Source organism: Mytilus galloprovincialis, chromosome 6 (assembly GCF_965363235.1).
Source record: "Mytilus galloprovincialis chromosome 6, xbMytGall1.hap1.1, whole genome shotgun sequence".
Taxonomy (NCBI): Eukaryota; Metazoa; Mollusca; class Bivalvia; order Mytilida; family Mytilidae; genus Mytilus; species Mytilus galloprovincialis.
In genome coordinates this window covers 94675760-94694095 of record NC_134843.1, presented here as the reverse complement: position 1 = coordinate 94694095, position 18336 = coordinate 94675760, and the positions used below count along the sequence as shown (strand labels likewise).

At 31.5% G+C, this 18336-nt stretch overlaps 1 protein-coding gene across 4 annotated transcripts; it reads right to left on the bottom strand.

The window, feature by feature from the left end:
• Window positions 1–752: 752 nt before the first annotated feature.
• LOC143080772 (uncharacterized) lies at window positions 753–17970 on the bottom strand. Of its 4 annotated transcripts, XM_076256797.1 has the most exons (9): window positions 17839–17970; window positions 16502–16604; window positions 14814–14883; window positions 14256–14318; window positions 5593–5679; window positions 4478–4586; window positions 2806–2863; window positions 2006–2069; window positions 753–824 (listed from the first exon to the last, which is right to left on the bottom strand). In XM_076256797.1, the coding sequence occupies exons 5-8, from the start codon at window positions 5636–5638 to the stop codon at window positions 2040–2042; spliced, it is 243 nt and encodes an 80-aa protein (XP_076112912.1). In that variant the 5' UTR covers window positions 5639–5679; window positions 14256–14318; window positions 14814–14883; window positions 16502–16604; window positions 17839–17970; the 3' UTR covers window positions 753–824; window positions 2006–2039. The 4 variants fall into 4 exon arrangements, with proteins under 4 accessions (XP_076112912.1, XP_076112910.1, XP_076112911.1 ...); XM_076256795.1 differs by lacking the exon at window positions 14256–14318; XM_076256796.1 differs by lacking the exons at window positions 14256–14318; window positions 16502–16604.
• Between the last annotated feature and the right edge of the window lie 366 nt (window positions 17971–18336).

The following is an 18336-nucleotide window of genomic DNA, read 5'->3' as shown; positions in this document are numbered from 1 at the left end:
GTAATATGCTCAATATTCAGTATCTTGTATAGGTTTTCTTATGGAATGATGTACCTTACAATGTTATTGGGATGGAGAGTTGTCTCATTGGCACTCACACCACATCTTCCTTTATCTATTATCTTTTAGAAAGTGTGTTTTATCCCCTGATTCACTAGAGTCAGGATTAAATAAAAACGTTTAGTCTATTCTTTACCCTTACTGAAGGTGCCGATTCCACCTTTAGTTTGTCTCTGGCAACAAAGAAAATTTGGCTGAAAATAGTACAAAAGTTTAGGTATATTTACAGATACCCAAATGATATTCAAACTCATCAATCAAATTCAAACTGTTTTAAATACCAGTGAAAAAAACAGCGAAAAAATAAACAATATTAAACGAAACACAAAATTAACAGAAAACGTAATTCGGGGGAGATTGTATGTGCTCTGGAGAGGTTGAACAGTTTCTGCTGCACATGTGACACCCGTGATTTCAACACATTACAACAAGGACAAATCATATATCTCGGTGAAATTGACATCAAAGATACTATGGATAATAGGAGGTTTGCATTATGTTATGTTAAAATGAACACATATGTCTGGCTTCAGACTAGTATCTGAGACAAAATGTGGCAATGTCAGTTCATGTTTCTGTTCTTTTGTAATATGCTCAATATTCAGTATCTTGTATAGGTTTTCTTATGGAATGATGTACCTTACAATGTTGTTCGTTAATGATAAGTTTTTCACAATAATATTCAACACTAATAATGTTAAAATCTTTTATTCTTTGCTTTTGTAATATATTTCAAATATGTTATTCCATCTCACTTAGCCATGCTGAAATAAATAATGTAAAATAGATTAGTCTAGAGGAAATAACATTGAACAAGTAATATTTAAGTGTCTGTTGAATGAATGAATAATTGCTGCTTAAAGTGAAAATGAAATCGATAATATTAACACCTCTCTAAAACAAGGGTTGAAGCCTTTTTGCATCTGAAAAAAAGGTTTTTATTTATAGTGATTAAGATTATTACACAATTTTGACTGCTGTACATCTATTTTTGACATTTTTACCTATACTGTCTGTTTGTTTTGTTCACGCACCATTGTCAGAAGAATGGATTTTTTTGCGACTGTCATACCAGCGAGAGGTTTAGCTAGCTATAAAACCAGGTTCAATCCACCATTTCCTACATATGAATTTTCCTCCGAGGTCAGTATTATTGTGATGTTACCTTTTTCTTACATAAAACCTCACATTATTTAAATAGGGAACACCATTGTCTATTAGGTTGTCTGTAGTTAATGGTAAATTGACGTTGGGGTCTTGGTTGCCGGTTAGTTTGAGTAGTCGAACTACTGTATCACTAGCCTGTTAACACTGAGGTTGTAAGTTCGCATCCTGCATGTTTCAGGTGTACCATTGAGAGGAACATCAACATTTTAGTTTGAGGCATATTGTGTCAATTTTTCGTTTTCAGATTCATTTTCGATTTTTGCAGATATGATCAATAACTTTGAGAAACGCAAAATTTCCTTTTTGTTAAAGTTCATCATTTGAGTTGTCAAACGGTTTTATCTGTCAGATTACCACAATTACGTAGATGTATCACTTCCGGTTTTAATTTGAGTTATATTTTGATGGAATTAAACAAAAGGCAAATATATATGTAATTTTGAAATCTGACAGATTAAACCAAATCATGAATCTGGAGAATACTACGATTAATACATTATACAATTGCTTGATAATTATATTTTAAATTGTGCCAAAGATATTTTATACGTTTTCTTTTTAAAAATGAACTCAATGTTGATTTGTCACTGTCTGTTTTGAGTGAAATTCATATCGATTTAAGTGCTGCGCTATTCGGAGAAATATTCGTTCTGTTGGTTATTTGTTTTTCAATTGTGTTTTATTATAATCCCCTGTTATTCAGAATGTAGGTTACCTATTTAACACCTGTTATCTTTGATTTAAAAATATCTTTTACTACAATTTTTTTTATACTTACTGATGTTGCTGTCGATGCTCTCACATATGGACATTCACAACGATGGTAAGGTAAAACTTGGTGTCTGAAATAACAAAGATAACATTAATAACTGTTCCACGTCTGTCATGGAAATCTTCTCTTCCCAAATGCTATTGATTTTTATTACTAACATTGTTGACTTTAGTTAATGACCTGCTACACATCCTTTCTCCAACAATTTCATTTCAACTAATAATACTGAGAAAATAATGTAGTTGTGCACTGCTATAAACCTCAGCAGTTGATTCTTTTTTTATGAGATTAGTGACTACTGCAGTACGTTCAATAGCTGTATGAATTGTTGTGTGATGTCAAACATGTAACAACTTTAAAGAGAGAGAGACAATGTTAGTCTTACATGTATTTTTGTTAATTGTAGTTCCTTTATATGTTTTAGAAGTTAATTGTGAAGGTATTTTCACTAAACAAATACAAATTTTTGTTTAGGGCCAGCATAAGTACGCCGCGGCTGCTCGATTTTCTTATCGTGTTGAAGACCCATTGTTGGACGTCGGCTGCTTTTTTTACTCTTTGGTCGGGTTGTTGTCTTTTGACACCTTCCCCATTTCCTTTTACAAATGAACTCAATGTAGATTTGCCACTATCTGTTTTTGGTGACATTGATATTGGCTTAAGTGCTGTGCTTTTCGGAGAACTCTACCCTCCGTGTGGGTTCATTGCTTTCTATTGTGTTCTGTTATAATTCCTCGATATTAAGAATCATTCAACACCGTTATCTTTTATTTAATACATATTTCACTATAATTATTTAAACTTACTGTTGTTGGTGGTCCACCCACACATGGACATGCACGACGGCAATCTAAAACTTCATGACTGAAATATAAAATATAACATTTTGAACTGTTCCACTTCTGTCATGGAAATCTTTCTTCCCAAACGGTCGTCGAATATGTTTTGAAAAAATACTGTTGATTTTTATTACATACATGGTTGTCTTTAGATAATGATCTGCTACAAATCCTTTCTCAAACGATTCCGATTCAAATTTATTTTTACGTTAAATTATAATCATTCTGAGAAAATGATATAATTATGCACGGCTATTAACCTCAGCAATTATTTCTTTAAAAGATTAGTGACTACCGCAGTACGTTCAATAGGTTTATGAATTGTTGTATGATACGAAACATGTAACAACTATAAAGAAAGAGACAATGTAAGTCTTATCTGCATTTAAAAAAAAATCTAGTTCATTAATATGTTTTAGAAGTTATAAAGTATCACGGCATTTTCACTGACCAAATATACATTTTTGTGTAGGGTCAGCTGGTGTCCGCTTCAGGCTGCGAGACATTCTTGATGTGTTGAAGACCTATTTGTGGACTTCGGCTGTGTTTACTCTTTGTCGGGTTTTTGTCTCTTTGACACATTCCCTATTTCCTTCTCAATTTTAATGAACTAGCTTAAAACGAACTCTGCGATGTATATAGAACCTTATGTTTTATAAGTTGTATTTACAATCAGATAGAGTTTTGAATGCACAAACATAGCATAAAACATTGCTTGTTTTTTTACCAATAAAAAACAGATAAACAATAAAATATTTACTAGTAATTTTTCTTATTTCATTATCAATGTGACCATCCAAACATATTTGTCAATCTTAAAATTGTTTGCAAGAAAACAGCCAGTCGCGAAAATTAGCGTTCGAATAGTAAGCAGATTTCTCTGAAAACGTTTTGAATGATGACGGAAGGAGAACTTATGAATGAACTAATATTAATGGTAATATTGTTGTGGTGGGGGTGGGAGGTATTTATTTTTAACTCGTGTTAAAATAGATTTTATTGCTGAGTAAAATTTGCTATGAAATGACTTGCGTTTGATGTAGCGTTAGTTTTTAATTTTCAGCAACAGTAATTAACCATGACATTTTCAAATTGCATAAATGTAATGAAGATAGAGACAAATCAAGGTTACAAAAAAAGCTTAGGCATCACAGGATCTAGACTAGGGTCTCCCACAGGGAACGCCTATTATTATGCATGTTCCTAATCAGAAGCATGTTATATTCAGTTACAATTATTAAAGTGATTCAGCTTATAGGTTGCAATTCTGTATAAATAGACAATATATAATTCTCATATGAACTCCCTTGTTTGCGGCTAAAGCTGTGCTAATTTTTCTATGAAGTTTCGTGAAATCAATGTATAATGTTCTTAACTAGATCGATCAAACGTTCCATTCAGCATTGATGTCTAGATTTAGATATATTTGTATATTACTTTTGTGAGAAATTTCTTTATTCAATGTTCAATTATCACCAGCATAGTACTATATTCAATAATAACGCACAATCATGTAGCATTCAATTATCACTAGCATGCATTAAAATATATGTTACTCTAACCGCGGGGTTCGTGTAAATTCTTATCTAATAATAAATGTTTAGGATTAGTATTTTTTCTGTTTTGTTAAGAAACTTACGTGCACATCAAGCAACCTTCGTTATTATGAGTCACATTAGTTGTGGAGCAAACTGGATCAACATATGCAGCACAGTGACAGCTACTAGTATGTTCAGAATACACAATATCTAAAATAAAACAATGCAACGATAAAAATAAAAAATAAATTACAAATATTTTATTTCTGTAATTGAGTATTTTGCGTTAAGCTACATTTGTATCCTTTGGGCGACAAAAACTCCCCAAACACTTATATCAATTTATGTTTTTTTTTCTATTGTTACTGGACCATTCGGTGATTCTAGATTTCACGTTCGGTGAAATGGTGAATATCACGGTTACCATAGATTTTCTCAAAATTCTATCTTGTTGCATTGTCGAAAATATATTTAGTAGGAAAGGTTAATATGACACTTTATCTCTTCCAAACAGTCCAAAAAGTAAGACCTTTTCTTATTTCTATAGGGTGTATTACATTTCTCTTATTATACGTTATCATTAAGTTAGATTAGTAAGGTACAAGAAATATGGAATTATTATTCTTTAATCAAATCTTATTTAACTATTATTTCAAATATGGGGATTTGTTGTGAAGTATGCATCTGTCACACAAGAAGAACAGTTTTGCCAGCTTTAAATCCAGGTTTAACCAACCATTTTGTTGGTAAAATGAGTATGTCAAGTAAGGAATACGACTGTTCATTTATAGTTGATGGTTGGTTCATGTAGTCTAGCGATTATACCCGAACCAAATTAACCTGATGTGTCTTTGTCCATCTATTTTTGTAATTTGCCTGCATACGATATAATCGCAAAATATGTTCGAAGGATTTGTCTTTAGAATAAGGCTTTTACAAAAGCTCTCCTGATAAAACATGAAATTTATTAATCAAATTTGTCAAGGAAATTGCACGCACACGATTCACCCATATTTTATTTACATGCTCTACATATAAATTTTGTGTTTTTGATGAATGCTTGTATTGGCAAAGAACTGTATGATGTGAGTTTGTTTGGTAACCGTCCAATATAACGAACGCTTACTTGTAAATAAATCACGTGCAACATAGTGCTGTAGTAATAGCAATTCGTTGTAGATATATATTAAAACGAATGAATATCCAGAAATATTACCTGTAGTTTTGAACAGTATTAAGACAATCAATATCAGTTTCGTCATAGTGTCTTTCTTATAGTTCGATACAATAAAACAATTAGTTCCTTTAAATAAATACAAAAAACAATAATACATGTATTAATAATAAAAATATAATAATAATAATAATAATAATAATAATAATAATAATTATAATAATAATAATAATTAAAAACCAATTGTTCAGAGAACAATTGAAGGTCTTTCCACCAGTAAATATCTATTTTGATATTAAAATATTAAAAATCAGTCTAAAATGTCAGTTCCTATGGCTTTATGATGTATAGATATGAATTTTAACCAAAGGTCATCATCTAAAACGCCAAATTTACCTATGACCTTGACCTCAATTTCAAGGTCACAAACTGAGGATCTCAAATCAAAAGACCCTAGGTCTCTAATATGTATGGTTAATAAGTAATATCACTTTACGCATAATTTTAGATGTGGTAGGGGCTAAAACTCCCATTTATTGTCTACGCACCCTTTCAACCAAAATTATTATGTTACAACATGTCGCAACTAACAATTTAGTAAAAATAATTTGTCGATATCTGATAAGGTTAATGAAAATGAGTGAAAATAAGCCAAAATCAAAATTTAGAATATGACCTTGACCTTTGACCTTGACCTAATTTTCATTTTTTTTGGACCAAGGATATCAAATCAAAAGACCCTAGGTCTCTATCACTTATGGTTTTCCAGTTTAAAATACATTTCAAAATTTCAAATACAAAAGGGGAAATAACTCTCATATGGAATCTCTATACGGCTTCGGTCAAAATAAAACAGCACATCCTGAAGATGTAATGAGCAATTTGCAAAAATAAATTTGTCGGTTTCTTATACGGTTGTGAAGATTACGCGATAACAAGAAAAACAGTGTTCGGGGAGATAACTCTTATATGGGAAAGATTTTGGTTACACGGTGTCAGTTACAAAAGCGTAATAACTGTTCCATATCATATACCATATGTCTAAGCGACATCTTGCGAAACAAAAAAATTGCGGAGGAACAAAAAGTTGGCGGAAGAAAAAAAAAAAATAATAATAATCAGAAGAAAACCAATAGGTCTTTCCACGGAAAAGTGGAAAGACCTAATTATTATGATACATTAATAATAACAATGCTAATACTAACACAATAATAATAATACTAATACATAAATGATTAAATATTGGATGGAAATGGGGAATATGTCAAGAGGACAACAACCCTACCAAAATGCAGATAACAGGTGAAGGCCACCAATGGGTCTTCAACGCAGTCAGAAAATCCCGCATCCGATGGCCTTCAGTTGGCCCTTAAACAAAACTGTACAAGTTAAGTGAAAATGGATGTCATGCTTAACCCCAAAACATATAAATGAACCAAAATTTAAAAACAGAGAAGACTAACTGTACTAAGTATTGGAGTTTAAATCATTCTTAAGTTATTTTTGAATATAAAAAAAGAAAACCTGTCAAATGGTATTAAAGTGAACTGTTTTAGCGCAATGGTACACGTTTTAAAACGAATCATTAGCATTATGATATATAGAAAACGCACTTATCTCATTCATCAAACATGCCGAAATCAACCTGCAATTTATCATCATAATTTAACATGTATGTAACGTATCATTCTATATCTTGTTGTTAAACTACATGTTCTTTCGAATAATTCAGAACCTACAAATCAATAATACTGTAATTGTTTCTTTTTTTCCAGAATAAATGGAAACTTCTTTCGATTTCATATATCTATATCACATCTAAAATGAGTAGTTTTTTTTTATCTGAACAATTTTTTTCCCCATTTTACATTTGCTACAACAAATTATTTGCTTTGTTATTATGTAAAGTTCATGTTAAAAGCCATTTTCCTGAAAAGCTTGACATGGGATGCTAGAGTGACACGTTCATGTTGCTAAGGGGCAGGCATTTAAATGAATAGTGGGCAGGTGTATTACAGCTTTCAGTATCTAAATTAGCTGCTGATTTGATGGCCAATTATAAGAGTAAAAAAATGAACTTTATAACTTTACTGCGTGGACGGATCCTTGGTAGCAAATGGAGCATGATGACAATGTGTACATATGGTTCAAATTCATACCAACTACTAAATAGTCTGAATATAAACTGAACAGATATTGATTGGCTTCAAGATGGTTGTCTTAACAATATTTGCGGTAGAATATATGTTTGAAAACTAAATGAAAAACTCACAATTACTGAACGATTTATCGTTCAGTAATTGAACATATCATATAAATATTTAAAGGTCCTCTTCATGTCAAAATTGGTTAACAAGAGAACGTAATTAGTGGATCTATTTTCAATTTGTTATTATGCTTAATATGCATTAAATTTTCCAATTTTGACTCTATATAAATAGCAATCAATCAATAAAAATCCAATTTCATTATTCTTTTTCCTCGTGCTTTTGATTAAGATCTCGCTAATCATCACAATTCGCTAATCAATATCACGCTTTATTTTTAAACAATCAATTTCCATTTTAAACACAACTACCATCCTAAAAAAAAAGAGCACACACAATTTGATAAAATTGGAATGGAAGGAACACACTTGCGCAAAAATAAAGCTCTAAATCAAATAATTTCATCTCAGTCGGACATGCGAAATATACAATCCGAACTGGTATTTTCAAAAAATAAAAACGTATCGTGATCTAGAAAATCGGGTCAAATATTGATTTTAGAAACAAATATAACGAAAGAACGAAATCGACGCTCGTATAATAAAATGAATATTAAAATACATTTCGGATATTATTGCTTTTGTATGAATTTTTCTACATAAGTTATATTCACTTTAAATGTTACGTGTCGACTTACCTTGAAATGTTCTTGATATTTATTATATAACAATAACACATCCTCTCATTTATATATACGTATGAGGAAATTGTTTTATTAAATATTTAAAAAAGACAAAATTAATTGACAATGAAAATTGTTTTGACAATAGTCAAAGGTGTTTTCATTTGGTACATAACAAACAGATTATAAAAGAAAAACACTGGGATGTAAAGTGTTTGGAATTTTCCTATTGCCAGGTTTACTTGATCGACAGTATGGCATTACGTCATAATTAAAACTGGAAAGATAAGGGAATTTTAATCTTCAATATATTTGATAACCACAAGAGACGTATATAGACAAATAGAAATAACGACATCTAAAATAATAAAGAGAATGATAATGATAACTAGAATGAATAACAGAATGAAATTATAAGCTCTTCGCAACGATTTGCCTTTGAATCGTGCATACAGTATTTGTTGAAATTGTTGAACATAACTAGATATCATTGAGATCATCTCTAGAACGTTTCTGTTCTTACTTTTAAATAGGTATCATGTCAGCAGAGACGTTTTGATTAGCTTTTGCATATCAAAATGTGAAAATAATTAAGAACATGAAAATTATGGCTGCAAAGTCAAAATATTTCATACGTTTATTTTCTGAACAACTTTTTTTTTTCATACAGACTTTAAGTTAGCAAAAACAAAAGTGTAAAAATTAGAAATCATGGGATATTTATAATGTATCTGCACTTAATTAGAGTATAACTTTCTTAGCATAGTAGATTGAGTGATGTAAAACAATCACTAGAAACTAAGAGTGCACGTGCTGTTGTCAAAGAAATTAACAAAGGTTAAATAGCGATTGTGATTTTATCATTTTAGACAAAAAATGCAGTTTTAATTTATGCGTAATTGAGGAAACTCCTGTTGAATTCATATAAAATATTTCAAAATGCGAGTTTAAATTATTGTGATTATAACCTTGTCTCAATTTTAGCAATAATTAAACTTCGCAATAATTTCTGAATTTACAGTAATAAGAGTTGTTGCATTTGCATCACCTGTAACTTCAGAGTATGCATTGCAATATAAATCAGTTTGAGATATGAGACATACACCATTTCAACCAACAAAACAACATACATATTGATATCAATATGCATTATTCATCAATATAGACAAATGTGTATACCATATGTCAATCTACATGAGTTACTTTGACTCTATACAAGTTATTAATGATTTTTCAGAGACTACAAAAGTATTTCCTCTAACACCACTTTTTATTAAAGATCAACATTTTTAAATATATAAATGAATAAAACTGTTGGCAAACTGCTTGCTTAGTACAAGTGACATGATGTTTTACAGAAAATAAAGGGCAATTTTAAACCATTTGAGTATTTTCTTCCCTTTCATTCAAATTTATGCAAAAGTAACTATCTTCGATAATAAGATACATGATCTTTAGACTGTATGTTTTAAAATCTGTCCAATGTTGTTATATTGGAATAAAATCTAGGCTTTTCAAACATGTATATTTTCTAAACAAATCACATCGATTATACAACATGTACAATTGTTAAAAACAATAGAAAAAAATGTCCTATAATCTATTTGTTTGAATACCACTCCATACTTTTGAGGCTAAATCAAAATTTCCTAGACAACTTGGCATCCCCGAAGTTCTTGTATGGGATACATAATATCTTTAGAAGACAAGGGGATAAGCCAAAGAAAATGTTTTGTATAATATTTTTTCTTGAAAAACATTCCAATTATAGCAATTCTGAAAATAAGGGGATATTTTCAATAATAGTTTTTATTTTTTGTTATCTTTTTTTTACAGGGGCCTATTCTCAGGCAAATTGAGAAGCAACAAGTAAGTTTATCTCTTTATTAAACATATGTCAATGCTGTGCCAATTAGTTCAAACAAAATTCCACAGAAAATGTCTATGTTTATTCTTTTGATCACCAATTCATCCATGATATTGTATAAAGACATGGCCGTTTTTTGAATTAAAAATGAATGTGTTAGGAAGGAAAGAGATTACCATAGTCCGCCTTCAATTGACATACTTTGAGTAGTTGCCTGACCGTGGAAGGGATGTATAGCCGGTCAAGGTCGTTAAAAACTTCCATCATCATTGAGTAGTGTTCATGACATCAAATAGACTTACCAACATCCCTATTTACACTTCTTCTTTGATTAAAATAAGAATGGCCCTGAGTTGGATAGTCATGCAACAAACAAATATTCTTTACTAACTACTAAATGTTCTTATTTTCGTAATACAATAGTCAATGAAAGGTTTAAAATCTGCTGTTCAAATATCTATAAAAACAATTAAGAATAAAGGACACTAGAAGAAGGTATAGTGAAAAGACATATTTCTCCCTGTTTCTAACTACGAAAAATTTGAACTTTGAGCCTTTATGTTGAATATATAAGACTGATCTGCTTTAGTTCTAAAAATATGTAGGTTAAATGTGTCTTCCTGTAGAGTATTACCTTTCGAAGATATCAGGAAACACAATGTTGATATAAATATAAGCCCTTCTTTAACTAGACAGTACTACACACGGAATTTTTTAAATGCATCATCAAAAGGTAACAATCTACAGACAGCAATTTGTTATCAGAGGTACCAGGATTATAATTTAATACATTAGACGCGCGTTTTGTCTACTCTATACTCATGAGTGACACTAAAATCAAAATAGTTACAAAGCCAAACAAATAAAAAATTGGTTGAAGAGCATTGAGGACCCAAAATTCCAAAAAGTTGTGCCAAATACGGCTAAAATAATCTATGCCTGGGATAAAAAAAATCCTTAGTATTTTCCAACGCAGAAGTGCTGACTTCTGGGCCGGTGATACCCTTGGGGACGACCAAGGGTAGAAAATAGACATGACAGCTTATTGGTGTGCTCAAAAATATTTTCTGTTTTCTGTTTGTAATAACTGCATGAATATTTTAACTACTTGAATGATTATCTATACAGCCATCTATTGAGTATTTGTGTTCCAAACAGTAATGGACTGACCAAACTTTCACACCAAAGAATGATGAGGCTCATAAGCGACCAGCTGGTGATCGAATTTTCCGTAAATTAGCAAACCCCGAGTATCCTTTTGTGATGCGGCTCCTCGTGGTAACAAATCCCATTTTTAACACAATAAGTTCTTTGAAAATTTAATACTTTGAACACATTCAATAGCTCCTTAGATTTTACACATTTATTCTGGTTAAGCTCAGTCACTTGTTTATCAAAGAAAAGTGTCAAATATCACTACACAGAGATGTTTTGGTAATTAGTTATCAAAGTACCAGGATTATAATTTTGCACGCCAGACGCGCGTTTCGTCTACATAAGACTCATCAGTGACGCTCATATCAAAATATTTATAAAGCAAAACAAGTACAAAGTTGAGAGCATTTAGGATCCAAAATTCCAAAAAGTTGTGCCAAATACGGCTAAGGTTTTTAATCCATTCCTGGGATTAGAAAATCCTACACGTTACTTTTGAGTTCATCATTTCATGGCGCATTAGGTATATTGTCCTATCTCATAATATGATACGGTTATCTCCATTTTATTAAAACTGACAGAAAACAATGTCAAATCATAAATTTAGAATCTGTCATATGTCCTCTGTGCTTGCAGGTTCACTTCTAAAGCATTTATTCGGAATTGATGTGATGAAATTTGGGATTTTATCCAATTAAAATGACTGTTACAAACATTGTTGCATAAAGGTTGTTATCTTTTCTTGTAAATCATCTATCCTTATAATATACCTTATTCCATGGCCCTTTTCACTAAATACTTTATAAGGATTCGAAGCTAAGTATAAACTTGGGAAAGCATATTAGTTCAATGTGATACAGGTATCCTGATTAGACTTGCAGATAAATTAATCAATATATATGTAAGACGATGTGGTACAAGTGCCAATGAGACAACTCTCATCCAACTCACAATTTGTAATAGTAAATCATTATTGTTCAAAGTACGGTCTTGACACAGAGCCTTGTCTAGAATGTCTTGGTTAAGTTTGAAATATTAAGGTTATCTTATAGAAAGTGCGTTTTATGCCCTGATTGACTATAGCCAAGAGTAAATAGCAAACTTATGTCTGTATGTCCATCACACTTATTGAATGTGTCGACCATTCTCATTTATCTTGTCTCAAGTTTGCTTTATATTTAGATATCTTGAAATTGACGCATACGGCCTGCTTCAGACTAAAATCTGACACTAAATGTGAAAATTACATTTTCTTTATTAACAACTTCATATATCTCAGTAGAAACACACCCTTTGACCAGCTTATGATATTTTCATATCTTAATTCAGGCCACACAACACGAACTGCAAGTTAACATTATAAGGACCTTAACAATGTGGGTTGAAATTGACATTGCACAAGTTTTAATTGCAACCGAACAATTTGAATAACCGATAAGATTTGTCTCAACTCGGTAGAGAATTTATTTTCCTTTTCTTGTATCCTAAAATCACATGTCTGGTTTAGTTTAAACATATTTATTTAGAGTGGATTGGGAAACAAGTTATTGAAACTCATATTAATTCCATTGCACTTTCATTGTGCGTTTGCGTCCTTGTATTGGCATAAGCCTGTTTTTTCTTTAATAATCTACATGGTTTTCTTTTACGTGCAATATATATGGCTTTCTCTTAACACTAGTCAGACAAGTATCATCCCCTTCTGATGGAGGTAAATTCAACAAGTCTAGAATATTCTTGGATAAGTCATTAAAACTAAAGTTATCTTTTAGAAAGTATGCTTTTATCCGCTTGTTTGACTACTTTAGTCCGGAGTAAATAGCAACCTTATGTTTTTCTGTCTTTTACACTTATTGAAGGTGCCACCCCCTCTAGTTTGTCTCTGTCAACAAACGAAAATGGCGGAAACTAAAACATGATGGTAAATGGAAGCAATTATCATATCTTGTTAAGATCATAATATATGTAAATTTTACAGACATGCTTGAAATGTCAAATATACTAGTCCACTGCTACCCAAATTATTCGAATACCCCTTTTAAGAATATTTTGTAAGCACCTATACTTGGACTTTTTGACCATTTTTTTCTATTGTCTGTAAGAACAAATATGAATAGTTGAACAGAAACTTTTTATGTACAATAACAATTGTAATACCTGATCTTAGAAATGAGGTAACCGTAAATTTGCCCCTCATAGTTCAAGATTTCTGGTTTACACATAGCTATATATTATTCTGATAAGCCTTAAAAATCTTGAACATTTTGAATTTTTTTATATATCTCATATCAGGTACCCATTTAAGGTATGTTTATAATTTCTATCTCTCAACAAAAAAGATGCAACAGATACCAAAGTGATGTGCAAACTCATCAATCAAACACCAACTGACAATACCATTGGAAAAAATAGCTAAAAGACAAACAACATTTTACACAACCCAACTTATAAAAAAAGCAACTTTAAATCAAACATATACAGGATGATTTCAGATGCTGTAGGAGGGTAAGTTGTTCCTGCTTCACACGTTGCAAACGTCATTTCAACACATTTCAACCAGTGCATCTTATATATCTTAGTGAGCCTGACAATAAGGATACTATAGATTGCTTCATGTTTAGATATCTTGAAATCAATATACATAGCCGGCTTTAGTATCTTAGAAAAAATTTGAAAATTTAAGTTTTTCTATTCTCATATTTCTCAGTAGCAACATCCCCTTTGATTAACATACATAGGTATTCTCACATGTCCACACCACGCAATACGAACTGCATGTCAACATTATACAGACCTTATCAACATGGGTGAGTTCACAACACAAAACAATTCTCCGGCAGGATTCGAGGAAGAACAGCTGAAAGTATCACTAGCCTTTAAACATTGAGATTGTGAGTTTGCATCCTACACGTTGCTGGTCAATTTTTAATAATTAGCATCCTTCATTGAAAAGAACATCAACATTTTGTTTAAGGTATATTGATTCAATGTTTCGTTTTAATATATAAACTAAGAAATTTATTGATATCTATACGTTTATTTTTCTTTTGTGAAAGTTCATCATTTGAGTAACATTAATATTTTGAGATAGTTTCAATATTTCTGTCAAACTGTTTTATCGGTCAGATTACCATAATGACGTAGATTTAGAGATAAGTTCATATTGAACAAAGTTATATGTTTAAGTGTTGCGCTTTTCGGAGAACTTTTCCCTCCGTGGGTTTGATGTTTTTCATTTTATTCTATTATAATCCTCTGTGATTAAAACTTAGGTTACGTATTCAACACAAATGGTTTGGTTTCATATATTTATTATTAAAACATATCTTTCATTACTGTTATCAAAACTTACTGCTGTCGCTGTTGCATTCGCAGATGCCGTCACACATGGACATTCATGATGGCAAGCTAAAACTTGATGACTGAAATAAAAATCATACCATTTTGAACTGTTCGACGTCTGTCATGGAAATAATTCGTTTCTTGCCTAACGGTCATTAATTTGTTTTTGTACAAGTAAGAGGTTTAACTAGTTATAAAAACAGGCTTAAGCCACAATTTTCGACATAAGAAAATGCCTGTACCAAGTAAGGAATATGACAGTTGTTATCCATTCCTTTGATGAGTTTTAGCTTTTAATTTTGCAATTTGATTACGGACTTTCCGTTTTTAATTTTCCTCGTAATTCGTATTTTTGTGATTTTACTTTTGAAACAAATTCTTTGTTTTCTAAATACATTCTTAAACTCATTATAGATACCAGGACTAAACTTTGTATATACACCAGACGCGCGTTTCGTCTAAACAAGACTCATCAGTGACGCTCTAATCCAAAAAAAGTTAAAAAAGGCCAAAGAAATTACGAAGTTGAAGAGCATTGAGGACCAAAATTCCTAAAAGTTTTACATATTTGCCCTTTATTAATGATCTGTGACAAATCCTTTCTCGAACAACTCCGATGATATATTTGTTACGTTAAATTGTAATAATACTGAGAACATGATATAATTAATCATTGTTGTTAATCTCAGCAGTTGATAAAAAGGTCGAAGCTCAAAATATTTATTTTTGGCGAACAAGCTGCATTCCATGGTCATAGGTTAATTGTAATCATTTAACCAAGCACTGTTTAAATCAATGTGAAAAACTGAAGGAATCAACATGGAAACGGGGAATGTGTCAAAGAGACAAAACCCGATCAAAGAGCAATTAACATCACAAAGCCACCAATGGGTCTTCACCACAACTAGAAAATCCCGTATACGGAGGCATGATTCAGCTAGCCAAGTGCGTACTAGTTCAGCGAAAACGGACGTTACACTAAACTCCGAAACATTTAGGTGAACCCAAATAAAAAAAAATATACAAGACTAACAGAGGTCAGAGGAACCTAATTTGGGAGAGGCGCATAAATTGTTTGGAAGTATACTTGAAGGAGGGTTTAGGGATAAACTTATCTGAGTGGTAATATTTGTTATTGTTGTGGTGGGAGGGGTAGTATTTAATTTTAATTTAGGTTACAATAGATTTTATTGTGAAGTAGAATTTGCAATGAAATGCCTTGCATAAGATTTAGCGTTCATTATCGTTTTAAAATTTTTAGAAACAGTAATTTAACATGCAATATTTAATCTCTAACTGTAATTAGGGCAGATATCAATCAAGGTAACAAAACAAAGAAGCCGTGGAAATCACATGACCGAAACCGCGTTCTCCGACAGGGAACACCAATTAATAGGCATGTCCTTAATCAACAGCATGAAATATTGAGTTACTACAATGATTCAGCTTATTAGATTTAGTAATAGATTAGACCGTTGATTTTCCGGTTTGAAAGGTTTTACACTCGTAATTTCTGGGGCCCTGTATCGCTTACTGTTCGGTGTGAACCAAGGCTCCGTGTTGAAGGTCGTATCTTGACCCTTAATGGTTTACTTTTATGAATTGTTACTTGGATGGAGAGTTGTCTCATTGGCACTGATGCCACATCTTCCTATATCTATAGAATGAGCATTTCCAGGTTTTGTAAAGAAAACTTACGCGCAAAGTACGCAACCTGCATTACTGTGAGTCTCATTAGTCGTGGAGCAAACTGGATCTAAATACGCCGCACAAGCACACTTATGTCTAGAATACACCATTTCTAACACAAAAAAAAATGCAACAATAAAAATTTAATAAAAAAATGGCTTTTTTTCTATTTTATTAATCGAGCATGTCGTTTGACCTTTATTTGCTTCTTTGGGCGACAAAAACTCATAAAACAGTTAAAAATTATAGATATGTGTCTATTGTTACTGGAACAATTCGGTGAATCATATCGGTCCACAATGACAAATATTCCACAAGATATCGTATTCGATCACCTATTAAAAGTAAACTAACCAAAATAGTTAATATTTTTTTTACCTTTCTACGCTTGTCTCACACCAAAGATATTGCCAAAACTCCATCTTGGCTGATTGTATTGTCAAGAATATGTTGTGTAGGTAAGATTAATATGACAGTTTATCTCATGTAAACAAACCGAAAAGTTATATCTGTCACTGCTATTTTAGAGTGTGTATATATTATCCCTGTTTTTATACGTTATCATTAAGTTAGAATAGCAAGTGTACAGATAGGTATAAATGTAGAAGTATCATTACTTGGAAAATATCTATTTTGACTGTATTTCAAATATCAAGATGTTTAGTGTAAAGTATGAATCTGTCATACAAGAAGGAGGTTTAAGTCAGCTTTAAAACTAGGTTTAAACAGAACAGCAAATCGTTCGGAAAATGAGAGTTCCAGGTCAGGAATATGTCTGTTGTTTCCAGTCGTTCGTTGGTTGGTATAGTCGAACGTTTGAATTTTATTCCATATCAAGACAACCTTATGTGTCTTTGTCCATCTCTATTTGTAATTTGCTTGCATTCTCCATCCGGTATAATTGCAAAATATGTTTGAGGGATTTGTTTTTCATGTTAAGGCTTTCATAAAAGCTATTTTATTAGAGGATACAGTGATATTTATAAAAACAAACCCTGATAAAACCTTAAATTTAATGAACTGTTTTTTTAAGGAAAATTGTCCTAACATGTTCCATCCACCGTCAATCCACTCTTAACTTTACATAATTTTTTTCTGTTTTTGTTTGATTTGATTGATCAAGGACTGCACTGAGTGGTCAATTGTTTGAATAGCAAGGAATTGATCCAATGTTTGACTATAATCTTTATTAAACCTACAAACAAAATTTTGTGTTCGTCACCATTCAAAAAAGAACACATACTTTTAAAGCGATCGCGTCGTCTTCGTGATGTTGTACTATTGTTTCGATGTGAATATACATAAAAACGAATGAGTTGATCAAAGAGATTATTCAGAAATATTACCTATAGTAATGAACAGTACTAAGACAATCAACATCAGTTCCTTCATAGTGTCTTCTGTATAGGTCTCTTCAGAATAACACAGTAATTCTTTTAACAATCGAAACACAAAAGTGACAGTCTGTGATGACAAAACGAATATTCTAATATGACGTGCTTCTTAAGCTTTGTAAAGAAACCATACTTTATTATCCAATAAAATTAGTTTGCACATGCGTATATTGACTACGGCAGAAAAATGAATTTCGTCAAATTGATATGCATTTAATGTATTTCCTTAAATTAAACCACTTTCAAACACTAAAATGATACACATTTTGTTACTTATACTTTTACAATGACAACAATGTGTTACAATTCGTAATTGACATATTTGACCTAGATACCGCATCGTTCATGTTGGCTGTTCTAACTTCAAAACCCCTCCCTCTGAAAAACACGTTTCATCTCTCCTTTTAAAAAGGCATGTCATTGTATAGAATAATTTCATTGAAACATATG